Here is a 27,142-nt window from a genome sequence, read left to right on the forward strand (position 1 = left end):
ATGTAAAAATGTGGTTTACCCAAGATGCCCTTTTCAATTTTATCTGTAAAACTTGATGGAGTTTTGGGATATGTTGGGGTCTTACATTAGCTTCCCCTAATAACACTGTTTTATCATCCTCACAAATGGCCTTGACAGCTGAATCTGTTGACTAAGTGTATAAGGCTTCTGTTGAATGTTGTAAGATAGAGCAGCATCAACTATGCCAGAACCAAAATTGTTTTTGATAGACAGTCTTAAGCTTTCAGGTGGACCATCCTCAGTGATTCCTTTCAAGGTTTTTGTTGTTGTTGTTGAGGTTTTTGCATATTATTTTGGAGCTAACTAATTCATCTTTGTAAAACTATCAGACAACATGCTAGCTATGTGAAATATTCTACAGCAGAAATTTTCAAATGTTTTTTAGTTACAGTCCTGTTTCTCCTTTCCCTAAACCATAGTAGACATTGATAATTGAGAACTGTACTCTTTCCCTTTGAGTCCAGAATCGTTATTAACACTGCACTCCAGGTAGCCATTAATATTTTGAGTTGCTGTTTGAGCTAAAACCCATTTGCCACCAGTGAATTAATGGACAAGATCTATCCTTATCTCTTCCAGGGCATATCAGCAAACTTTTTGTAAAGGGCCGGTTAATAAATATCTTAGGCTTTGTGGACCACGTATTCTCTGTCACAGCCACTCAACTCTGCTGTGTTAGTAGGAGTAACCATAGACAGTATGCAGTTGTATGGCTGTGTTCCAACAAACCTTATTTACAAAAAACAGACACGGTGAAGTTTAGCCTGTGGGCTGGAATTAGCCAACCCCTGCTCTAGGGCAAGAAACTGGTTTTGATTCATTCAACAAATAACTGCCTTCTGTATTCCAGGCACTGTGTTAAGTGTTGGTTATGCAGCAATTAACATTATACATAGATCTCTGGCCATGAAATATTTAAGACTTAACTGAGTATTTTTTATGCTTTAGGCATATCCAAAGTGGCTTTTTGAGGAAAAAATAGGGCCTGGCCCATACATCTGCCTCATTTGTCAGTACAAGTGAGATCTTAGGCAAATACGCTAAGTGCCATGTTCTATGGTAGTGGTGTTAACTAAAAGTAATCTCAGTATGCTTTAGATATCAGATGCTGTGGTATCAAAGTGAACATCCTGTTATTAAAAGGGGAGGCTTAAGATGCGTGGATCTAGTATCTGTACTGCCTGAACATAGTAGGTACTTAGTGTTTGTACGGCGTTGTGGGATAAAACTGAAATTACCAGTTGTCTTAACTATCTTCTGCCAGTCTCTTGCAACTTCTTTCCTCTATACAGCATATTGTTTTTGACCTCTTAATTTTGGTTTTCATTTTGTTACAGGTTTTTCTTGCAAATCAATCTATGCATTTTAAAAGTAGGCCACATATTAATCATATTTAATAAAAATGCTTTTCTAGATGTGTTGTCCAGATTTCTGTTAGAACTCCTTTTATTTAAAAAGTAGCTTTAGTTTTTCTCAATATTGGTATGTTTTTCTTCAAAATATCCAGTACTGTTGATTACAAAATGAGTCAAATCTCTTGACTAATACTCGGAGATCTTCATTATCTTAACTGTAGACTCTCTTGCTATTTTTTTTCCTGTCCCTTTGTACCTTGTGGTCCCCTCAGACCATACTTTCTGTTGTAGTTTAATCATAGTCCTACAGTTTGCTGCCTCTGTGCCTTCGCTGTCACTTCTTTTTTCCCTGGTATGTTTTCTTTCATGCTGTAACTTTTAGTCATTTGCCATCTTCTTCATAAATCTGTTCCTGACCTTTTTCTGAATTTCCATAGTATTTTTGTTTTTCTCATGATATTTTCCATGATTTTTGTCTCACCTTTCTTACAAAATTGTAAGCTTCTTGAGAGCAAGTATGTTTTGTTCATCTTTGTAACCCTTGTGATCACTTGCACTTAATGCATATTCAGATACTAATTCTATGAAAGCTATACTTTTCTAATTAAGCAAGGGACAGTGTTCCTTCATGACAGATTCCTTGGATTTTTATCCAAATGAGAAAAGTCGTGTCAAAATACATTGTAAATTGTAAAAGCCATACAAGTATTGTTTTGTTACCATACACACTCAAGCTTTGCTCTTATACTAAGTGATGTACACAGTTTGGTTTTTAATGTCCATGTTTTATTTCAGAGAAGAGTATGATCACATTGTGAAAAAAATAAGCTTGTAGTACATTTGCAAGATGTTTTTTTTTTTATTGATTGCTCAGAAGATGTTTTTATTTATTTATTTATTTATTTATTTGGTTGTGCTGGGTCTTAGTTGTGGCAGGCAGGCTCCTTAGTTGAGGCTCGCCAGCTCCTTAGTTGTGGCAGGTGGGCTCCTTAGGTGTGGCATGCGAACTCTTAGTTGCGGAATGCATGTGGGATCTAGTTCCGTGGCCAGGGATCGAACCCTGGACCCCCCCCCCCCGCACTGGGAGCGTGGAGTCTTAACTGCTGTGCCACCAGGGAAGTCCCTGAAAGATGTTTTCTAAGCCTTCACAGTTGCACATCTTTAAAATTATGAAACATGAGAGGAAGCAAATTCCTATCAATATGTATTCCACAAAAGGCGACCAGCCACCTTGTTTTTCTCAGGACTGAGGATTTCTTGGGACATAAGACTGAGTGCTAAAATCAGGACTGTTGTTCACCCTGATTTCACTTTGATGTGGCTACCTTTTTTGCTTATCACTGTGTTAGCACAGTTTAATAAATGCCTGGTAACTAGACAGTTGGCTTAGTGGGAGAGGGGTGTTGGGACACTTGGGCTTTTATTTCTTAAGTTTCTGAATATTATTTATTTGGGATAGACGTTCTTTAATATTCAAATGAAAATACAGAAGTGCATTTGATTAATTATTTAGGAATATATTTGTGTATGACATCATGGTGTCCTTATCAGAAGGTGGTACTACTAAATTTCTTAATTAAAAATTGTATCATCTGTCAGATGATTAATGCTTTATTTAAATGTACTTTATTAGATACAGCAAAGTCCTAGGCAGCTTGAAATTTTCCTCTTAAAGCGGTTTAAGCTTTGATCACAGATTAACAGAGACGGTGTTTGTAAGGAAACATCTAGGGTAGTGTGTGCCTAGTCATTCCTGTGCTGCAGTTAGCTTTTGTATGTGTTCATGTTGTGTAAATCAGAGAACACCATGGCTGAATCTCTCTAATAGCAGGTATATAACTTAAAGTGGCTACTAAAAATCCTTACAAATTTTGTCAGCAGTTGAGCCATTGTGGGACATAAACTATTCTGAGACATGCACTGAGCCTGGTAGTACTGATGGAAAGGAGCCATTAAAAATATTGATACTTATACCAAAAAGATGTCCTCAATTTGATTAATCTGTTGGCAAAATAGGCTCTTCTGGGATGGTGTGCTTGGTTGTTATCCTTTCATTATTTTTCTTATTTTAAGAATGTGAATAGAGTCCTTTTGTTATTTTAGCTTTTTATGGTTGTTTTTGCCACCTTGTGAGACTTGCCAGCTTATATTGTGGACATTGTTGTAGAAAAATTACTTGAGCCTTTAAAGCAAGTGTATCCAACATTATATTCCTGTATAGAAATGTAAAGGTCAGATTTGGGTGATGAAAGACTTGAGAAGACAAGAAAATGGGAACATTTAGATTAAAGTCGTAAAAGAATGGTGTCCTTTTCACAAGAGAAGGAGGAAATCTGCATTTCTTTGCTTGTAGTAGTTTTTGTTGATTTTTAATAGGTACGTTTTATTTTTAGACTAGACCTTAAAAGAATGTTGAGTAAACACTAGCAATGGTGTCACCATAGCCGTAGTATCTATTTATTCCTAGAGAAATCAGAAATAGGATGTAAGGTGCTTATTTCTTCCCTGTTTACAGAAGGCTTAAGATAAAGAGGAAAAGGACCAAGGACCAAGTCCAAAGACACAGTCTAGGCAAGTGATTTTTATATGTTATGGTTTATTGTACATACTATACAAGCTAGTCACTGAGTATTTTACACTGAGAAGCTTATTAAGCCTCGAAAGATTTTTGGGTTTGTACAGTGCTAATTTTCTGTTCATATTCCTTTTTCTCATAAACTGGCAAAAGACTCCATCAAAGTTCATTTGATAAAGGCTTACAACTAAAATGATAAAACCTTAAATTGAGATTTGTAATCATCTAAATAAATTGTATATTTCAAACTAATACACCAGAAATATTGAGTGAAACAAATTATACATGGTACATTTATAATCTTCCTAAACAAATCAGTGTCCGTTCTATACCTGAAGCCTTTTGAACACAGGCATTGAGCATCTTCTTTCTAATCGCTTTAAGAATAAAATATGCGGGCTTCCCTGGTGGCGCAGTGGTTGAGAGTCCGCCTGCCGATTCAGGGGACACGGGTTTGTGCCCCAATCCGGGAAGATCCCACATGCCGCGTAGCGGCTGGGCCCGTGAGCCATGGCCGCTGAGCCTGTGCGTCTGGGGGAAAAAAAATAAAAATAAAAGATGCTACTGCCATATCCATACTATTGTCAGTTTTTCCTCCATTGTCTTTGAGACCTATGCCAAAAGATAAAAGATATCTACTAAACCAAGTGTGTTCCTCTTAGGCTCCCTATCTGGTTTAATGGTGTCACTATCCATCTGTTTGATCATGCTGCATCTCATCTTCCTTTCCTCACCCAGTGTTGTCTGTCTTCATGTTCTCTTGATTCTGACTTAGAAATTTCTCAAATATCCTTTCTCTTTATTCCTTCTGCCTCTAACCTGACTTAAGGTCACCATCTCTTACCTGCAGTAAACTCCTACTGAATTCCCAGAGTTCAGGAAACTAATACTCTGCTTCTGTATTCTTTCTAAAACACAGATATGTTCATATCATTTCCCAACTTGCAAACTTTGTTTCTCAGTTTCTTATAGAATGCAGGTCAAGGCTCCCCTTCCTCTTGTACCTAACCCCCTTCCCCATGCACTCATGATGTAATGAATTCTCTCATGCTAGTCCTTTTTCCCGGAATGCCCTTATCTCTCAGTGAACCTCCCTATTCCCTTAAAATATCCACTGGTCTGGCTTAAATATCCACTTAGTGAAACCTTGCCTGATATATCCTTACAGGCAGACAGTTCTCTTCTCTGCACCCATAGCATTTTGTTCTGTAAAATTGACTTGATTGCGAGCTAACACAGTACAAACACTATAAACATTTTAAAGTTCCATACTTACAAAGCATCTTCTGGGATGTAAAAGCCACCGAAATATAGCTGTCATATTTGTTTTTTCTCAGATTTCTGGAATGCCCTACCTCTTTGTCTTCACAGTTTAAACTAACATCTCTAATCTGTTCATGGACATTCAAGTGTATAATAAATTAATGTTTTCCCTTCATATTTGCATCCTGTATCCCGCTTTTTTTCCACATGAGAAATGAGAGTTCTTATGAGGTAATGGAGTGGAGAGAATGGAATTGATTTCAGAGACACCAGGGTAGAATGGATCAGACTTGGTAATGGGGTGGAGAAGAGAGACAAATGACAACTCCTCAGGGTATACAATTTTCTGTAGTATACCATAGTATGCTTTTGAAGTCTTTTAGGTGCTTCAAGTCTTAAGCACTGTAGACAGTTAGATAGGATAAAAAAAAAAATTCAGGTACCTTTTACTGACTGCTTATTATGTGTTACTCATTGTGTTAAGCATTTTGCATGGAATAATTTATTTGAAATTTTTTTAATTTTAAGAAGTACTGTTTTTTCCCATTTTCAGATGAGGAAATGAGGCACAGAGAGGTTAAAATATCATGACCAAGGTCACTTAGCTAATATGTGTTAGAACCGGCATTCTAAGCCAGGAAATCAGATCTAAAGTCTCTGCTCTTTTTTTTTTTTTTTGGCTGTGTTGGGTCTTTGTTGCTGCGTGCTGGCTTTCTCTAGTTGCAGCGAGCGGGGGCTACTCTTCGTTGCACTGCGCAGGCTTCGCATTGTGGTGGCTTCTCCTTGTGGAGCATGGGCTCTAGGCACACGGGCTTCAGTAGTTGTGGCATGTGGGCTCAGTAGTTGTGGCACACGGGCTTAGTTGCTCCACGGCATGTGGGATCTTACCAGACCAGGGCTCAAACCCGTGTCCCCTGCGTTGGCAGGCGGACTCTTAACCACTGCGCCACCAGCGAAGCCCTGTGCTCTTAACTGTTGTTATATTTTCCTATTTTACCATTTGTTTGTTTGTTTGTTTTTTCAATTTAAAATACAGTTAACTAAGGCCTCCGTGTGAGTGAGTGAGTATGTGTGTATGTGTATCAGGTTCTAAGATATATAGCAAATAATAAAGTTAATGTCCATACTTGGGTTACCTAAATTCAGTTCGGAAGACACAGCAGATTTTGAGTTATTATGTATGCCTATAGAATTTACAGCTAGATCTGACAAGAGGAAAAAAACTGACCGGTTAATTTTTAGGACATGTCCAAGGAGCTGGGGAGCAGGGGAGAGGAATCTGTCAGATCCCTCCAAATCCAACCTGTTTGGAGGGATCTGATAGAAACTAATATCGTGATCTTGAGCCCCCATTATTTCTTCTTGCCTGATTTTGAAACATTTTTGGGATCTCCGTTTTTTTTGTCACTTAACTACCTTGCTCATGTATTGTTGACTGAGAAATCTATTAAGATTTCTTTATATGGTTTTTCTGCAGTTGTCAGATTACTGATAAATTTTTATACTGTAGTTAATATATTCTCTCAGAGATGTGATCAAGTACTGAACTTTGAAAGGTAACTACAGGGAAAAGTCCAATAATAAAACTGGAAACATGACTTTAAATTGCATGTCATAGTATATGTTAGAATAAGCTTCATTTACTGGCAACATTAGTCCATGAAAAGGGCAAAGGAAGAATTTTATTCCTCCGTGAGGTGTTATAAATATGGTCAGAATAGAGAAAATGCTGTAAAACAGTTTGACAGTCTACAAATTCTATGCTTGACGAGATTTAGAAATCTGGTTCACAGAGAAGACCTTTCTTGGCAGAATTTAAGTTAGTAAGATTGGAAACATTTTTAAAAGAGTGTGTGAGGTAATGTTTGGACCTCTTAATTTTTCCTCCAAAAAATAATTTTTTAATCTGCTCAGAAGTTTTGAACACTGTCATTGTGTCCAAAAGATTAGTCCAGTTTCTTTTAACATTTGAATTAGTTAATTTTATTTAGGAGTGAGAAGAGAGCACAGTAATCCTGTTTGGCTGCTAAAATACTACTTAGGGAGTTGGAGGCGGAAAGGAGAAATCAAGTATCATCTCCCCAGAAAGTGTTCAGTGGGAGAAGTAGTGTCACTTGACTTCAGGAACCAGTAGTTACGTGTTTTTACTTAGCCCTTTATTTATAATTTAAGATCACAGAGTTTCAAACTTGGGGGGGGGGATGAAAGGGAGGTCGTAGCTGAACAACTTGAGGATAGGAAAATTGCTAGAGTTACCAATGTTTTGGGAGAATTTTAATTTGACTAGCTATTTGGGGAATTTTAATGGAAAGGAACTATGAAATGTCGCTGGTCACTTTCTAAGTATTGTTTCTTATTGTAACCTATTTTTTATATTTATTAATGAGACTGATTTAAAGAATAAGTCAGATTAAAAATAATAATAAATAAGTCAGATAATGGGGTTGAGAGTAGGTATCTCTGGAACCCAAAAGTTGTTGGTATTAATACTATTCGTGCTGTAGAGCTTTTTTTTTAAATTCCTGGCTGCTTTGGGTCTTCGTTGCTGCGTGTGGGCTCTCACTAGCTGCGGTGAGCGGGGGCCACTCTTTCATTGCGGTGCGCAGGCTTCTCATCGCCGTGACCTCTCCTGTTGCGGAGCATGGGCTCTAGGCACCGGGCTTCAGCAGCCGTGGCACACAGGCTCCAGAGCGCAGGCTCAGTAGTTGTGGCGCACGGGATCAGCTGCTCTGCCGCATGTGGGATCCTCCCGGACCAGGGCTCAAACCCACGTCCCCCCGCACTGGCAGGCGGACTCCCAACCACTGCACCACCAGGGAAGCCCAGATCATTTTCTTTTCTACTGAAATTACAATTCCTACAGGGCAAATATAAGAAACTAATATAAAAAAAAAATTTTTTTAAGATATATGCCCAAAGCATCTCATACGTTCTTTCTTCTCCTCCCCTCCCCTCCCCTCTTTTCCTTTCTTTTTTTCTTTATTTATTTTTTTGGCCACGCTGCACGGCATGTGGGATCTTTGTTCCCCAACCAGGGATCAAACCCATGCCCCCTGCAGTGGAAGTGTGGAGTCTTAACCACTGGAACTCGAGGGAAGTCCCCTCATTTTTTTCTTTTTTAAGTCTTGTCTTTTTTATTTATTTATTTATTTATTTATTTTATGATTTTTGGCTGCGTTGGGCTTCGTTGCTGCACTCAGGCTTCCTCTAGTTGTGGCTAGCGGGGGCTACTCTTTGTTGCAGAGCGCAGGCTTCTCATTGCAGTGGCTTCTCTTGTTGTGGAGCACCAGCTCTAGGCGCGCGGGCTTTGGTACTGGTGGCTCGTGGGCTCAGTAGTTGTGGCTCACAGGCTCTGGAGCTCAGGCTCAGCAGTGGTGGTGCACAGGCTTAGTTGCTCCGCGGCATGTGGGAATCTTCCTGGACCAGGGCTCGAACCCGTGTCCCCTGCATTAGCAGGCGGATTCTTAACCACTGTGCCACCAGGGAAGTCCCCCTCATTTTTTTTTTAATGTCAAGAATTCCATTGGAATTCATGACATCTGTCAGTAACTGATGAACTTAAATGGCAATTTACCTAAAAATGTAACTTGTTAGTGGTCTTTTAAAAATCTAAGTAGTTCTTGCCTTTGCTGGAAATGAATTATTAGTCTTTAGATAGTCATTCTTTTATTCAACAAACATTTCTAGACCAAATAGGGAACACCAAAATAAATAAATAATGGCCACTCTGCATGTAATTGATGATGGTAATGACTAACACTTAAGGTTTTTATAGATAATATATATTCTTATTTAATCTGTCCATCAACTCTGTGAAATTGGTATTATCATTGTCCATATTTTACACATAAAAACACAAGCCTAGAAATAAGTGACAGGTCACTTGTAAATTGCATAGGTGGCCAGTTCTAGGTCTTCTTATTTCTAGAATCCATGTTTTAGCACCCTGGACTGCAAAGGTAGTATAATTTTTACTTTTATGGTATAAGGAAAAACAAGTTTGGTCCTCAGGCTTAGCCAAATGGCTTCTTTATTTATTCATAATTAATTAGCCACACTTGGTTAAGGAATGTCTCTAAAAATATCAGTTGATTATTTGTTTTGCTTAAAATATAGGATTGCTTTGTGTTATTGAAACATAGGTCCATCATTTAAAAAAAAAGAATCAGTGTATTTGCTTTTCAAGATAATCTTGATTTCAAGCATTTTCAAGGTAACCTTGTGGATACAAATTTTGTTACTGGATTAATATAACCAAAGTTTCCTTAATTCCTTTGGTTTGATGGTGTATTATATTTTATCCTGGATAGAATTAAAGCAGTCTTTAATTAAAATCTATTATTCAGTGTTTTATGGGTCAGCCTGATGACATTGGGTCCTCACTCCACATTTTTTGCATATTTTGTATATAGACTTCTCCTTTACAACCACTTTTTACTTCTTTTTGTATTTTACTTCCCAATCTTAATCCCCATAATCAATATGTATAATCCCCTATACAACCAATCTCTTCATTTGGGGTGATAGTTGAAGAGAAGTATATTTCCTGAGGGAGAATCTCATGCCCATGCCCTAATCTTAAATTACTTTGAAAGAAGCCTTAACTGCACAAAGCATCTTGGGCTAGCATGCCAGAAGGAAGAAGAAAATGTAGAAGGCGTTTGCATCTTGCCTTGGTTGAACGCCCAGTAGTTGTTGACAGATTTTCCCATAGGACAGCCTATGAATAGGGAGATTGTCCTTATTGTTTCCAGTCTTTTATTTAGTTTTATCTATATTATATTTGAAGGATGATAATTCTAAAATGTCTATATAATATTAAACCTCCATTATGAAGTTAGGAACATAATATTTACATTACCATTAAATTTTATTACAAACATAGAATTTTACAATTGACCCTTGAACAACACGAGGGTTAGGTGGACCAATACACGTGCGGTCGAAAATTCACGTATAACTTTACAGTCCGCCCTGAGCATCCAAGGAGTCAACCAACCTCCAATCGTGTAGTACGTATTTATTGTTAAAAATTCATGTGTAAGTGGATCCCACGTGGTTCAAACCCATGTTGTTCAAGGGTCAACTGTGTATCGTTTTTTATATTAGTTAAGAAGAGGGAATACAACATTAGGATACTTCAAAAATTGTATCTGTGTATAATTCTTCAAAACGATGTAAAAATTCATTTTGGAATTGAAAGGGACCTTAGAGTTCATCCAGTCCAGAAGTAAAAAACTGGTGTCCAGATCTCCATAACTCAAATAGATTTGTTGATTTTCACAATATTCACAGTTTTTAGAATTTGAAAGATTTTAGCTGTATAAGCATTCACTCTATTTGGCTGCAGTCCACACCATTCCCTAATATTAACACCTTGCTGCTTGAGGCATTTACATGCCTACCTGGCTGAGTAAGGCATCTCTGCTCAATACTTCACTTTCCCTTATTTCCTCATTTTACAGACAAAGGAACCTGGAAATTGAGAATAAAGTTATTTATCTCAAATTATTTAACTTCTAAAATAGAGCCAAGCCTCTTAAATCACAAGATAATGTTGCTTTCTACAGCTTTTTTTCTCCTCTTAGAAGACAAGATAGTGTATAATTAAGTCCTAAAGTATTTGGTGCAGCCTGTCAGAAAGAGGAACGATCACTGTGGGCTGAGATAGTGCGAGGAATACTTCAAAGATGTTTCCTGGACACTACCCTCCTAAGGACTGCATCCTGAGTATTTGTGAGTCAGGAGCATTCTATTCTATCCTGATCTATGTGTTATTCTTTCTACACAATGGGGGGAATCATGAATATCCTCCTGTCCAGAGCTGGCAAAGGAAATCACCGAGGGGCATTTTGTACATGTTGAATAACGGTACCTCATAAGACCAGCTAATGCTTAGATTCCTCCAGAAATCCCATTTATACCCCTATTAGCAAAGGAAGAAGGGGCATAGAAGCCATGAGCTCTCTCGTGGATCCCAGACAAATCTCTATGACTCTCCCAAATCCAAATTTAACTTCAGCCACAAATTAGTTGGAACATTACCCCACCAAAAATACTGATTTAAAAATACTGAACAGAACAAAGCCTAATGGTAGAGTATTTTGTTAAAAATAGGATTTAATATCAATTTGTTGAAATGACTGGGTACTGAGCTATAATCTCTCCATTCCTACACTATCTCCCTTAACTTGTTTTATACGTTTTTCTCCATAGTGCTTGTCAGATCAACATATTTTATATTGATTTTATTTGTCCCCCCCCCGGGGGCAGTAAATTATTGGGGCAGTGTCTTTTATTCACTGCTTTATTCCCTTTGCCTGGAACAGAGCCTAACATACAGAAGGCACTCACATATGAATGTTGAATATTGAATGCTATAATACAGTAATCTTGATTAGAAGGTGTCATGTCTTTAGGTTTTCTTTTTTAATCCTCAGGTTCTAGCACAATTCTTGGTTCACAGTAGGTCTTCAGTAAATGTCAACATAAATAGCCAAGAGGTTTTTTTAGTACATCTGTTTATCATTTTGTAATGCTTTTTAAAATTCCCCCGATGATATTTAGATTTACTCTTATAGTTCTTAAGTGGGGACAGTAATATCTGAACTTGGGTGTGCCCTAGGTCTTGTTAATGAAAAATACGCAATACAGAATGGTAGATAATTGAATCAGTTGTTTGCTTTTTGATATGTACTTTTATATAGTGAATACATTTAGACTAAAACTTTACTGATTTTTATTTTCTTTGACTCATAAATGTCTTCAGAATTCTCTGCTCAGAATCGTTATAGCATCCATTACTGTTTTGTATTTTTGTAAAAATGCCAATCATTTCTGATTGATGAAATATTATCTTAGATAAATTTACTGAACTTTATGTAGAATATGATTGGGTCTTCTTTCCTCAACTTTCATTTCAAGCAATTACAAAACAGACACTGAAACTTGACTTGACTTGACTTGACTTGACTTGAGAAGGAACCCTAGGGGTTTTATTTTCTTGTTATTACATGTCTTTGCTATGATTTTCTCTGAGACTAGAATTAAATTGCTTAAACTGATAAAAAGAACCAATGAAAGCAAAGATAAGTCTCTGATGTATGATTTACTTCGATTGATCCAGGAGTTGGTTGTAGTCCTACAAATTTTAGGGGATCTATATAAGTAACTAAAATTAGGAATCTTTAAATGCAAATGACATATAATACTGAAAATTACCCCCCAAATTTTTTTATTCAAAGATAAGTAGCAGAAATATTTATACATTTGAAAAATTAGTGTAGAAAATACTTCCAGGAGTTGTAACCATAGTGGAATTTTCCGTGTTTTGATAGTTCTTTACAAATTTAATTGATTTTCTTCATCTGGAATGCTAGATTGTTGGAGAAGCTGTGTGAATCATGCTTCATATTTATAACTGGATAAATGTCTACTTGTTTATATGCACTTTCTCGCTGATGAAGAAGTATAAATGAGAAATGGCACTATTGATAAATTCATTCTGCACGTATTCTATGTTCTTGCCTGTTTAGCCACCCCCCAAAAAAATGGGGATCTGAGATTCCCTCAGTAACTAATGAGTAAATATAATTGATGAAGTCATAGATTAAAGCTTGATTCAAATAATTCTGGAATTTCAGATTAACATATAAACAGGTTATTGTTAATTTATAATTCATTACACATAACTTCCAAACTGCATTCAGATTTTTTGGATAAATGCCATTACGTACAAGAAATGCCATAAAAGAGAGCGTATATAAACCAACAAAATCAAATCCCATCACCTACAATGGAAATCAAACTAGAATGTTGTACAGTTGACCAATAGCACGATAATTCTTGGCAAAATGTTTAGCTGAGATATCCGCCATTTCTGACATCTTCATCTAACACTTTTTGATAGTGTTGCCCTTAACTTGAAGGTTGTTAAAGTCTCTTTCAGTGTCAGTTTTTCTGTTGATTATAAAATAGTTTTAATTGTTCTTCCGATCTCTTTAAATGGCAGTCCACTGCAATAATACATAATAGTCAGAACTCTGTTATTTTTACTGAAGTATAACTCACAATGTTTTATTAGTTTCAAGTGATTCAACGTTTATACACATTATGAAAGTTATGATCACCATGATGTCTAGTTACCATCTGTCAGTAATTTCCAATACACTTCTAATAATTTCTAAGATACTTTGTATCTTTTTGTGTGTGTCTTAATCCTTATTTCCTACTTATGTACAAGAAGACACAACAGATCAACAGGCTTCTCAGAATACAATCCAAGTACTTAGAACTTAAATACTTTGCTACCCTATTTATCTTTTCTTTCTAGATTTTTTAGCATAATTAATAAAAAAGACAAATACAGCTTCGATATAAGAGAGGAAAGTGTTTAAAATGTCAATATTTACATTGTATAGAGTATTTCTTTTTCTATAAAGCACTTAAAATAATAAGTTTAATTTTGTAATGTTTAATAGTTAACTCTTAGCCCTTTTTGAGAAGAGGCATACTAGTTATTAAGGTTTAAAAATAGAATTGAAAGAATTTTAATTGGTTCTTCTTTTAAGCTTGTCTGTTTTCTTTAAACATACATCACAATCAGCATGTTATTTATCTGAAAAATACTTTTTTTGCCAACATCAGTATTTTATAATTATAATTCATTGTGAGTTGAGTGACAGGCTAAACATGGCATTTTGATATGAAGGTTTATTGACTTGTGTAATTAATATTAAGGGTCAGAGAAAACACCAATAGTAAAGGATTTTTGCATAGTAATGTTTTTTAAAGACTTACAGGAGAGTTATTTCCCAGTCTTTCTCCCTAAACTACATTTTAAAATGATTCAAAATACTGATATATAATTAGCTTTTTGCTTTTTGTATTGACACGGGAGTTTGCTATAAGGTACATTCCAGTTTCAGAGATGTTAAAATGTATTCTAGGGCTTCCCTGGTGGCGCAGTGGTTGAGAGTCCGCCTGCCCATGCAGGGGACATGGGTTCGTGCCCCGGTCCTGGAAGATCCCACATGCCGCGGAGCGGCTAGGCCCGTGAGCCATGGCCGCTGAGCCTGCGCGTCCGGAGCCTGTGCTCCGCAGCGGGAGAGGCCACAACAGTGAGAGGCCCGCATACCGCAAAATAAAAAAGAAAAATGTATTGTAAAAGTGCCTCTTAGAAAACCATAATTCAAAAAGAGTCATGTACCAAAATGTTCATTGCAGCTCTACTTACAATAGCCAGGAGATGGAAGCAACCTAAGTGTCCATCATTGGATGAATGGATAAAGAAGATGTGGCACATATATACAATGGAATATTACTCAGCCATAAAAAGAAACAAAATTGAGTTATTTGTAGTGAGGTGGCTGGACCTAGAGTCTGTCATACGGAGTGAAGTAAGTCAGAAAGAGAAAAACAAATACCATATGCTAACACATATATATGGAACCTAAGAAAAAAAAAAAAGGTCATGAAGAACCTAGGGGTAAGATGGGAATAAAGACACAGACCTACTAGGGAATGGACTTGAGGATATGGGGAGGGGGAAGGGTAAGCTGTGACAAAGTGAGAGAGTGGCATGGACATATATACACTACCAAAGGTAAGGTAGATAGCTAGTGGGAAGCAGCCGCATAGCACAGGGAGATCAGCTCTGTGCTTTGTGACCACCTAGAGGGGTGGGATAGGGAGGGTGGGAGGGAGGGAGCGCAAGAGGGGAGAGAGATGGGAACATATGTAGATGTATAACTGATTCACTTTGTTATAAAGCAGAAACTAACACACCATTGTAAAGCAATTATACTCCAATAAAGATGTTAAAAATAAATAAATAAAGTGCCTGTTAGATGATACTTAAATAGTAAGTATAGCTAAAGAATTATAATATAGTTCAGTCGATTTTAACATGTTCCAAACTGGTTGTAGTGACAGGAGGACTAAATTAAGGATAGAAACCCACATATGATTGGAAATCAGTTTTAGGCTGTGCATTGTATCTCTTTGCCTAACTAGAAGGAACTTTCTAAATTAGACAAAAGCTGGATAGCAGCCCTCCTCCTGCATTCTTAATGTTTTATTAAGCTAGTAGGTAAAAGGGTAGAGCAGTGATTCTCAGCTGAGGAAACATCAGTTCTGCTACACTGTATTGAGCAGTAGTAGCCCAGACCGTTGCTGTTATAATTATTTTAAAAGCTATCTTTGGGGCTTCCCTGGTGGCGACGTGGTTGAGAGTCCGCCTGCAGATGCAGGGGACACGAGTTCGTGCCCCGGTCCGGGAGGATCCCGCATGCCGCGGAGCGGCTGGGCCCATGAGCCATGGCCACTGAGCCTGTGCTCCACAATGGGACAGGCCACAGCAGTGAGAGGCCCGCGTACCGCTAGAGGGAAAAAAAAAAAAAAGAAGGGGAAAAAAAAGCTATCTTTTATTGATTATTACTATGTGTAAGTACTCTTGAGGGAAATCACTACATTTCATTCTTTAATTAGTTGAGCACATACTATATGTCAGTCACTGTTTGAGGTTCAGGGGTATTATAAAACAGACAAAAATTGTTGTTTTTGTGGAGTTTATGCTCTTGTGTATCCATCTCACAACCTTACTATGTAGGCATTACTGTCTCCATTTTCCCGGTAAGGAAAGGGAAGCTCTGAAAGGTTTCATGACTTGCCCAAGGTTATACAGAACGAGGATTTAAAACTTAGGTGCTGTGAACCACTATGCTATGCTGTCAAAATTGTCCCTCTTTTGGAGTTCAGTGAAAGAGAACAATTGTTCTCAATGTCTCAAACAGCAGTTATCACAAATCCCTTTGAAATTCTGATATAACTCTACCCATCTTAAAATTGTGCATGAAATTTTAAAAACAGAAGTAATGGTCATTGCCAATCAGAGTTGGCATTCATAATGAAATCCACTTTTTATCCCAGGCTTAGAATATGTAAGCAGTTTTTCAAAGCTGGTGTAGTAGAAGGCAGAGTTTTGAAAAACAGGTATTAGTTCAAATCTTGGCTTTCATACTGCTAGACTTTTTTTTTTAAGGAAAATAATATCTGTAGCATTGGTATTTATTAGGATTTAAATAAAAATATTTTGGTTGTTTGTCCATATTAGGAAATATTGGCCAAAAAAATTAATGAAAGAGAATGACTGTTCATTTGTGGTTGTTACTTATCAGTGTTCCTTGTTAGAAAGCTGCTTATTGGTAAGTTAGATGTGTTTTGTCACTATGTTTTTAAATTTGAAAGTCTATTGATGACTTTCATATTTCCTACTTCAAAATTTGAAATGTTTTCAATTTCCTGTGACCATAGAGATCTGCAGTAAAAATTCTTGGTTGAGTTACTAAAATTAAAACAAATTGATAAGCATTATTTATAATATCCACAAGCTGGAAACAAACCAAAGGTCCATGAGCGGGTGAATGGATAAAGAAAATGTTATCTATATCCATACAGTGGATCTGCTTTTTATCAATAATAAAGAGATAGGAAGGAACAAATTACTGAGAGAAGCAATAATATGGATGAACCTGACTCATTCTAGCAACAAGTAATACTCATTTATGGGTAAATGAAGCAACTGGGAAGTAGGACCCCAGGCATCGCATTAAGAAATGCAGTTCCCATAAATGTTTACTTTTTATAGTCAGTATATACAAGTTTCCTCACCCATAGGCCCCCATTTCTTAGAAAACAAAGACCTTTTGGTTTAATTTTTCTTTCTAGCTTGTTTACTTTGTGAGGATCTCTGAAAATGCTCAACTATTGTAGATTTTCTAATTTTCCATTTTCAGTTTCCTATTCAGGTCTGAGCCCATTTACAGAAAGAAGGGACATGTCTCCCTTTAAAGTTTCCTGAAGTCAGTTTTTATTTTGTTTCCTATCAAGTCGTGTTCATTTTGTTTACAGTATTAAGTGTTGACCAATCTACCCCTGAAATAGTGTACTTCCTAGATAGTTTCTTGTTCTCTCAAGGCCAATTTTTTTTTTTTTAACAGGCTGGGCTGTTTGAATCTGGTCTTTACTGTCCTGCTGCTTTTAACCTTTTTCCTCTATGATGAAATTAATTAGTAAGTAAGTTGGGATTCTGCAACAAATTTCTGTCAGTCTACCTGAGATTTAGAAAAATCTTTACGCATAACTCCCAACTAAATTCTAGACCAGTCTTTAAATTCAGTTTCTAAAGCTCTGACTTCCACTCTAGCAATTTAAAGAGGCTGTTGTTTAGTATAATTTTTCCTTTTCTGAGAAACCGCCAAGAAAGGTAGTTCATCTCAGAGATATGGGTAAGGAGCAGATGGAATAGAAGGGTATTGTGGATACTATAAAGAGACAATGATTCAGGGAGGGTAGGTTTCCAAAGGTTTGAGCAGGGGAGTAAAGAGAGACAATCTTAGTCATTTTATTTTGAGGCTTCACAATACCAATTAAAGAAGTTGATTATTGAATGTTATTTTTGTCTCATAATTTTTCTATATTTATAATTCCTCTTAAAGTATTAATTTTGACATTTTAAAAGTTGGCCGTAAGTCCTGTTGTTATGTTGCAGTTGTCAGTCACCATTTTTGTAATTTACCAATGTAAGTGCAAGAGTCAAGATTATATTGGAAGTTTATAAAAGACACAGAAGTTTTTCCTAGAAAAGATATGGCCCTGGCAAATAAGAAAGAGATCACTAGAGTCAAGAAAACGGTGTTGTGGTAATTAAGTGGGAAGAGGCACATTGGGAACTGTCTGGGTAATGGAAGTGTTTTAAATCTTTTTTTAATATAAATTTTCAAATATTTATTTATTTTGCTGTGTCGGGTCTTAGTTGCGGCACATGGGATCTTTCGTTACGGCGTGCAGGCTTCTGTCTAGTTGTGGCGCGCGGTCTCAGTAGTTGCGGCGCGCAGGCTCAGCTGCCCCATGGCATGTGGGATCTTAGTTCCCCGACCAGGGATGGAACCCGCATCCCCTGCATTGGGAGGCAGATTCTTAACCGCTGGACCACCAGGGAAGTCCCTGGAAGTGTTTTAAATCTGAATGAGGGCTGTGTTTGTGGTTGTGAGGGTATTGGCATACGCCCAAACTCATTTAACTGTATGCTTAAGGTCTGCTTGTTTTACTGGATGTAAATTATTCCTAGATAATAAGAGTGCTTTAAATTTTTTTTTCCATTGGGGCCCTTTTTTTTTTTTTTTTTTTTTTTTTTTTTTTTTTTTTTTTTGCGGTACACGGCCTCTCACTGTTGTGGCCTCTCCCGTTGCAGAGCGCAGGCCCAGCGGCCATGGCTCACCGGCCTAGGCTCTCCACGGCATGTGGGATCTTCCCGGACCGGGGCACGAACCCGTGTCCCCTTGGCAGGCGGACTCTCAACCACTGTGCTACCAGGGAAGCCCCTTTTTTTTTTTTTTTTTTTTTATTTGGCTGTGTCAGGTCTTAGTTGAGGCACGTGGGATCTTTGTTGCCGTGCACAGGCTTCTCTCTAGTTGTGGCGCATGGGCTCCAGAGGGTGGGCTCCAGAGCATGCGGGCTTAGTTTCCCGGGGGCATGTGGGATCTTAGTACCCCAGCCAGGGATCGAACCCGCATCCCCTGCACTGGAAGGTGGATTCTTAACCACTGGGCCACCAGGGAAGTCCCCATTGAGGCATTTTATTTGCATGTTTGTATTGCATCCCTAGAAAAAGAATCCCAGGATTTTCTCTCCTGTGTTTTTATCTTGCTTCTTCATGGTCCGTGATGCCATCTGAAGTCAGCTCAGTGAAACCAAACTGATAGGACAGGAGCAGGTTTTTCTGCCATTTTTCTAGATCTTTGAGTTGCACATCAAATCTAGGGACTGATCACTTCACACTTGTTTGACCTGCCTGTGAGGTTCACAACAGTTTTTCCAGCCCTGTGATCATTGATTTCAAATTCGCTAATGTAACCGTGCTTCATTATCACAGAAACTGGATGATGACTTGGGAGCATGGCCTAATAAGAACCTGGCACTTGCCTCTCCTTTCAGCATTATTGATGCTCTTGAGAGCATCAGCTAGGACTTCAGTGTGCACCATTATATCAGCACAGAAAGATGACTGGAAGAGTTTAGATTTTTTTTTTAACAAATGTATCTTTACAAACATTCTCAGGTTCCTTGATCAAGCAGAAGTTAGGAAGGTGCCACATAATAAACCCCATGGTTATTGACCTTGTAATGCTGTCATGAAAGTTTAAGTGACCCGAGGTGAAGTTTGGCCCATCACTCAACTTTGCCTGAATTGGTCACTGATGTTACTCATCTTTAACCTTTAGTGCTTGGGGCCAGTTTGAATTGCATTGGAGGCTCTCAGGCGTATGCGTCCATCCATTCCACACGGAGCACTCCCTTATTCAGTGAATGGAAACAAGACAGTACAGGACAAAACAAAACATGTGAGACAAAATTTTGAGCAAGTAGATGAACAAAAGCAAAGCAAGTAGCTGAAGAATTATAAACTAATGGCAAAAATATTTATCAAATAGGACACTCAAAGCCAAAGCCAAAAGGCCTAATTGCCTTATACAGAAACCTACTTGGTACAAATCATAGGGTAACAGAGTTAGCAATGTGAGCTCAAGGCACTGATTGGAGCGCCCGTCATTGTTGAGATTGACTCATCTGATAGGAAAATCAAAGAACAAACAAGTTGGACACAAGCAGCCCATTCAGTACACTTGTTTGTCTAAGGGCGTCATTTGGAATGATGCCAAATGAGGGTCTTAGGTTGACTGTCAAAGAATGAGAGACACCATTCAATATCTAAACAAAAAACACAAAGCTGAAATTATTGATTACTTAAGGAAAAGCTGTCCTGGTCTGATACTGCCTCCCCTGAGCAGAGCAGATTGCTAGTCTTATAGGGTTTTTAGGGAATTTCAGAGTCCAAAGATTCACAGACTTTCAAAGGCAGGAGTGAGTTAATGTCAGCAAGTAAAAGCAGTGTCACTCAAGTGAGGCAGTTGCTGATTGGTTGGCATTTTGCTGCGTGTTCACTGAAGTGAGTCTTTTTTCTTTTCTTTTTTTTTAAGTTAATGATAATCAGTGACAAAGAAGGCATCAAAAAGTGACACAGCCCAGCTACCTAAAGGATAAAAGATGCAGGGAGATGAGTCTAATTTTATTTGTGTTAAAGTTAGTTGGTTTGCTCTTTGGGATGTTTAGGAAATTCTTGTCCCCAAAGTTACCATATTCCCTCTAGATGGGTTCAGAAACAAAAATTTATTTGAAGGCATCTTTCATGAGAATCCTAAGTTTATTTTTAAATATTTCTCAAATATTAATTAGGTCCATGTGGTTGGCTAATGTGTGCATGGAACTGAATAGAATTATCACCTAAGTAATCCTATTTTTTTCTTTTTTTTTTTGCGGTACACGGGCCTCTCTCTCACTGTTGTGGCCTCTCCCGTTGTGGAGCGCAGGCTCAGCGTCCATGGCTCACGGGCCCAGCCGCTCTGCGGCATGTGGGATCTTCCTGGACCAGGGCACGAACCCGTGTCCCCTGCATCGGCAGGCGGACTCTCAACCACTGCGCCACCAGGGAAGCCCAGTAATCCTATTTTTAAATGATTTTTTACATTAAAAGAAATAAACCTGACTTGAGTTACATGTTTACAAAGAAAGATTTATTTGTCCCAAATTAAATGCAGACTACCATGTGGAATATTCTTAAAGCTGAAAATTGATTCAACTTTTATTTCATATCCTTTTTCCTAAAATCATATCTGGTAAGAACCATATCTGGCAGTTCACAGAAGTTATGGAGACAGTGTTCCAGAACTGGAGAAAAGTCTATGGAAATAATGGGTTCAGTAAGTTTAGAAATGTAGGAACTAGTAAGTGGGAAAGTTAGCAGCCGACTTCTTTGGTGGTTTTTATATTTGGTTCCCCGACTCCCCCACCACCCCCCCCATTAAGGAATGGAGAAAACACAGGAAATAATCCATGTATTTAAAGGTGGAAATGAAGGAGAAATTTTTGAAAAGAAGTCCTTGGAATTAGACACGGCGTCCTGAGGAGAAATAAAGAGATGGCATATAGAGATAGGTAAAACAAATGCTATCTTCTAAGAGTATGGACTGGAAGGAAAGAACATATAAAGAGATTTAACACAAAGAAATATTACGCCAAAGTGAGTCCATTCTTAACTGACTGACTTTCAGAAATAAGGGGCTATCAACAATAGGCTGGTTTGCAGAAGCATATTCAGTGAAGCAAATGGTTATTGGTTGGTTAAATGTGTATAAACCAGTCCTGGTATTGTGTTACTATGACTAAAGAACTGTCATTTCTTGATTAAGAAGGTTTAAAACCTGTTCTGGTGGCTACTTTTGCACCATGGCCACTGGCCAATTATTTTTCTCTAGGAATGTGGGAGCTTTGTATTCTCATGTTGTTCCCCACCCTGAAACTTTCGGGATCTTTCTTTCTTTCTCCTTAGTGTACTGAAATTTTCTAATGATGAGCCTTGGTATGGATTGTTTCTTTTTGGTTTTATTTTGTTTTGATTTCCACCATTTCAGCATACTGAACCCTCAGTAGACTTTTTTAGTCTGGGCTTTCATGTTCTTGAGGTCTTCTGATTCCTGACCATTTCAGTTTCCTTGTGCCACCCCATCTGTCCCCCGACCCCACACCCCACACCCACTTCAGGAATAGATATTTGGTCTCCTTTCTCTGCTAACTCACTTACCATTAATGTATCTCAGAGGCCAGCAAGTTTTTTCTATAAATGCCACATAGTAAATATTTTAGGCTTTGTGAACCAGATGGCCTCTGTTGTAATGACTTAGCTCTGCCATTACAAGATAGCAGCCATTGACAATACACAAATGAATAGGTGTGGCTGTATTTCAATAAAACTTTATGTACAAAAACAGATAGTGAGTTGGATTTGTCTGCAGACCCCTCCCCTATCGTGTTCATCTTTACCAGAATGTTAGCTCAGTTGAGGGCAGGAATTTTTTTGTTGTTCATTGGGTATATCCTTGTACTTAGTAGGCACTCAACTGCTTGTGACTCAGGGTTGCAGATGGTTCAGAAAAGGGGGATAACATGTCTATCACTGCCATCTTATAGCTAACAGAATGCCCCTCAATGCTATTTTTCAGCCTTCCTCCCTTTTTTTCTTGATGGAGTAAATATTTTATTGTAATTGAATTTAGGATAGGGCTAAAGGTCACGTCTATAATTCTGCGGTTTCTTTCCTCCTCTGGTGTTCTATAAAGGGCAGTACCAGTAGCATCCTTTAGTAAGTCGGTTTATGAAATGCTCCAGATGAATATGGTGCAGGAGTCATTGTAAACAAATGCTTGAGTGTCTTGTGTGTATAAGAAGGGCATGAATACAAAGATAGTACTTAAGAATTCTTTTTTTCTTTCTTTCTTTAATAAGGTACTAGATTTTACAAGTTTGCACCATGCGTGAGTATAAGCTAGTCGTTCTTGGCTCCGGAGGAGTTGGAAAATCTGCTCTGGTAAGACATTCTCACTGTACCCAAGCTATTTACTCCAAGACATGTTCTTTTCCTGTTGAGTTTTAGGTTTTGCTTATTTGTCTTTATTTATTTGTTAAGGTGAAATCTCCTAATGATTTTAGAAGCAATATAATATTTTTCTTGTAATTTAGTCAGCTTTTAGTTGTATCTAGGTAGATCATATTCTCTCTGGAACATGGGTTCCAGACCAGAATACAGTTTGGACTAAGCACAGAAGGGAAAGAACACATAAAGAGATTTAACACAAAGAAATGTTATGCCAAAGTGAGTCCATTCTTTAACTGACTGACTTTCAGTGCATATAAATGGGTGTCTGCATTTCAGAGCCAGACAGGAATAAATTTTGGTCCATCCCATTGTGAGTTGGCTTACAATACAAATTTTATGTTACAAAAATTAAATACACCTTATTTTAAAAACTTTTTCAAAGATTACCTTTGACTGTCCCACCATGTTTTCTGTATCAAGAAATAGTAAAGCAAGAAAGAAGACACAACTTGACAGTGGTGGGTGGGGAAGGGGAGAAACTTAGGGGAAATAACTTGATGCACAGTTCAGAGTTTAGCAAAGCCCCACAGTAAGATAGATTGACCATCTTACTTTGCCACTTAAACACCTAGCACAGAATTTGACATGTTTGGATCAAACTGAGAACTGTGTACAATGGGGCATGAACTGCTTTTTCATTTGTAAATAGATCCAAAGTAATGGGGAGGTGTTGTGAGTGTGCACATACGTGTGTACACGAGATAATTAGCCACTTTCTAACTAAAATTCAAATTTAAGCCCTTAGGACTGAAACAATAGCCATTTAACGATTTTTCAATATATGATCTCTAAATTTAGACTTACCCAATAAGGAGCTTGGTGATTATTAATTTTTTTAAAAAAGCTTTCTAAAGTAATTTCCCCACCAAATGCGTATGTTCAAATGTAGTTGCGGTTATGTTTTTTTAATCAGTGGTATAACTAGCTATATGAAGTCAATACTTTAAAATGTGCAGAATTGAATGTGTTCTTTTGGGGGGACTATAATGATATGTTAATTTTTTTCAGACTGTACAATTTGTTCAAGGAATTTTTGTTGAAAAATATGATCCTACGATAGAAGATTCTTATAGAAAGGTATGTTAACTTTAGAAGGCCTTTTGCTTTTGACTTGACTTTACTATAAATATAAATTCTAGTTTTTAGCTTAATAATTATTAAATGTTGTTTACAGAGTAGGACGAAGAAGCAGAGTTAATTTATAAAATTAGTGGGGAAAGATCACACCTGATTATTTCCTGGCATTGTGTGTTTACCAGCTTGAGAATCTTAAACAGTCATTCTTGTTTTCTGTCTTATCTCTCAAAGAATTTTAAGTTTATACTGACCCCAAAATTGTAATTTGACACACTAACTTTAGAGCTGGGCCATGCATTTCAAGTGGTAGCTCCATGTTTCTCTCCCCTTCCTGCCCCACAAAGACTGAATACTCTCAGGCTCCCTTCTTTTTAATATAAAGATGTAAGTACAAAAGTCTCCCTAACCTTCCTGCTTACAACTCCTTGAGAAAGTTCCACTGCTCGTAATAGTAGAAAGGTTTACTTCTGTCCATATGTTCACTTGTATAACATGTGACAATAAAACTATAAATGCGCGAGATTTTTTATTTAGCAGGGAGAGAGTTATCCTCCACCTTGACATAGTAGCCAACCTGGCCCCTGCTGCTGTGCAGACATTGTGTTTCCGTTCCTCCCTCTGTGTCCACAGTCTACCAGAACAAACTGGAAACCCCTTTCTGCACCCCAGCAGGGAGGCAATATTACTCTTCTTTCCATGTATGTAACTTTGTTCCCTAGGAAATGTTAGGTAAAAAGGGTAGCAGAGATACATAATTTATTTGATAGCTCTCCTCTGCTTCCTTGCTCCCGGAAATTTTGTTGTTCCGATATGGTGAAAGGGATGTGGTTATCTAGAGAAATGAAGGTATTTCTAAAGTATGGGAGAATTGAGACAGACAGTTACTTCTGGTATTATTGGAACTATTACTGGTTTTAAAAAACTTTTTTTGAGCTATTTTGAAATCATTTCCTCTCCAGATTTAAGTGCCGAGTGATTCATATTGAGGTTGGATCTTGTGTATCTTGTATCAGTAACTATCCTTGTGTTAAATTCAGAACACATGGTTTTTGCACCTAATGCAGTTTGGGGGTCAGTAGACCTGTTTTCTAGCTATTTTTTCCTCCTGTTTTGTTAAAGTGAGTATTGCTTGAAATGAGTTGTGAAGTTGCTGTAATCTGTGTCTCTGTTTTAAATATCATATTAGCTGTTGGGTATATTAAAGTAGTCTTGTATACATTTTAAAACATGAATATCTATTTTAATTTTTCCCCAAGCAAGTTGAAGTAGATGCACAGCAGTGTATGCTTGAAATCTTGGATACTGCAGGAACGGTATGTAACACGGAGTACCAAAGCACATGCACAGCTTGTGCATACTGACCTTTGGATGCTAGTAGTCTGTAGACAAACACAGTTAAGCCTATTTAAAAGTACTGCTTGCATTAGCTCTTAAAGCTGTGTTCCTATCCTCTTGAATTCTCCTTTTCTTGTGTGTGTGCTTTGCCATTGCAGTGGATCATTTGCTGAAGACATAAGTAGAAATTTTGTATGAAAGTTTTCATAATCCCGCTAATACTTTTAAAACAAGTTAAACTATATTACCATTTATTAAATAATGTGGAAAATAATATTAGAGTACACATTTATTCCTCAGTGGCTGTATGAAGTATTTTGAATGTTATCTTTCCTCCTTAAATATATTTCCAGACCAACTAGATTTGTTGGTATCTGAAGGTGAAGGGAAAATTTATTCTGGATATGTGGTATTCATTCAACTAATGTTTGAATACCTGATATGTGCCATGTGTTGTATTCTTACACTCAAAGGCTCACAGTCTAGTGAAGGAGGAAAAGTGTGGGAAAATGGCAAGATACAGGTAACGTGCTGGTGGCCCCCATAGAACTAACTAGAGCATTGTGAGCTAGCTGTGGGTAACTTGGTGATTTGACCTGGGTGCCTTACATATTATGATATATTAAAAATCTGCCTTTAAAAAAAAATCTGCCTTTAAGTAGCATTTGGAGACAGGACATTTCTGTTCCACTTGAGTATATTTACTGCACGTAAATCTGCTCTGGTGTATTATTTTTAAGTAAAACGCTTATTTCTTGAAATACTGATTTTTTCAAATAGCTACAGACTGTAATTTTAAGAGATGTTACGTAACACTACTGCATTCTTCTTTGAGTTCTAATTATAGACTTTGAAAATTGTCAGATTATCTGTCAAAACATTTTTTTTAACATTATTGTTTTTTAATGATTCTTTCTACTGTAGGAACAATTTACAGCAATGAGGGATTTGTACATGAAAAACGGACAAGGCTTTGCATTAGTTTATTCCATCACAGCACAGTCCACATTTAATGATTTACAAGATCTGAGAGAACAGATTCTTCGAGTTAAAGACACTGATGATGTAAGCTGGCTTCATAATAAATAAGTATATTTTGTTTCAAACCCTTATTATAGTGATATCCAACTTAAAAGTTTGAATTTAAATCCAGTTTAAAGTTAATGTATTTTGGGGGCTTTATTTGTTTTTCAAAAGCTTTTTCCTTGAAGGGGAAAAACATATCTTTAACACTATATATAACATAAAAAGTGAGAAATACCCTCCTCTCCCCTGTGTAAAATAAATTTTATACCCTTCCTGTTTTTAAATCATGCATTTGGTGGAGAAGGAGAGGTGTTGGTGGTAAATATTCCTAATAGAGCATATGATGTTCTGGCCACATTCCTGGCAGATTTAAGAGCCTTTTTAACAAGAATCAAAACAACATATGAACAGATCTCAAGCAACTATGACAGAAGGAGCATAATGATAATAATTTTTAAAGAAAGGCAACAAATACATTCGATTTTAATGTAAATTTACCTGCCCCTTCAGAGTACACCATAATGGAGTTTAATCCCTTTAGGAAACTTCAAATGGATTATTTTAATTCCTCATCACACTATATATATTATATATAAATTCATCTTGCATCGAATTCATCTTGCATCAGAATCACCTGTAAAGCTGGTTAGATTGCCAGGCCCCACTCTCAGAGTTTCTGATTCAGTAGGTCTGGGATAGGGCTTAAGAATTTGCATTTCTAATAGATTTCCAAATGGTGTTGATGCTACTGGTCTGGGCACTTCGCTTTTAAGAACCACTGTACTATGTATAGTTTAATTATAGCAAATATTTCGAGAGCTTGAGGGCACCTATGGGAAATGCTGCCAATTCCTGGACTTCTAAAGCAGGAGAACTTTGGGGGACCCTGACATACTTACAGCAACCTCGGTAAAGCTGTTTACCAGTGTCTCTGGTAAC

The 27,142-nt window shown here is 37.4% G+C and overlaps 1 protein-coding gene and 1 pseudogene across 6 annotated transcripts in view; one reads left to right on the plus strand and one right to left on the minus strand.

Annotated features, from left to right (window-relative positions):
- Nucleotides 1-27,142, plus strand: part of RAP1B (RAP1B, member of RAS oncogene family) — a 47,227-nt gene that overhangs the window by 14,273 nt on the left and 5,812 nt on the right. For 3 of the 5 annotated variants that reach the window (XM_082634667.1, XM_082634666.1, XM_082634665.1), the window contains 4 exons: nucleotides 22,615-22,696; nucleotides 23,774-23,842; nucleotides 25,099-25,155; nucleotides 26,102-26,242. In XM_082634667.1, coding sequence (XP_082490793.1) covers nucleotides 22,640-22,696; nucleotides 23,774-23,842; nucleotides 25,099-25,155; nucleotides 26,102-26,242 — 324 coding nt within the window. In that variant the 5' untranslated portion in view covers nucleotides 22,615-22,639. Of the gene's footprint in view, nucleotides 1-17,213; nucleotides 17,286-22,614; nucleotides 22,697-23,773; nucleotides 23,843-25,098; nucleotides 25,156-26,101; nucleotides 26,243-27,142 lie in introns of all 5 variants that reach the window. The other 2 variants (XM_082634668.1, XM_082634669.1) reach the window with 2 other exon arrangements.
- Nucleotides 17,299-22,566, minus strand: LOC309811671 (small ribosomal subunit protein uS8-like; annotated as a pseudogene). Its single transcript has one exon. The product of its transcript is annotated as a small ribosomal subunit protein uS8-like (transcript).

This window comes from Mesoplodon mirus (assembly GCF_964341445.2).
Source record: "Mesoplodon mirus genome assembly, chromosome: 11".
NCBI lineage: Eukaryota > Metazoa > Chordata > Mammalia > Artiodactyla > Ziphiidae > Mesoplodon > Mesoplodon mirus.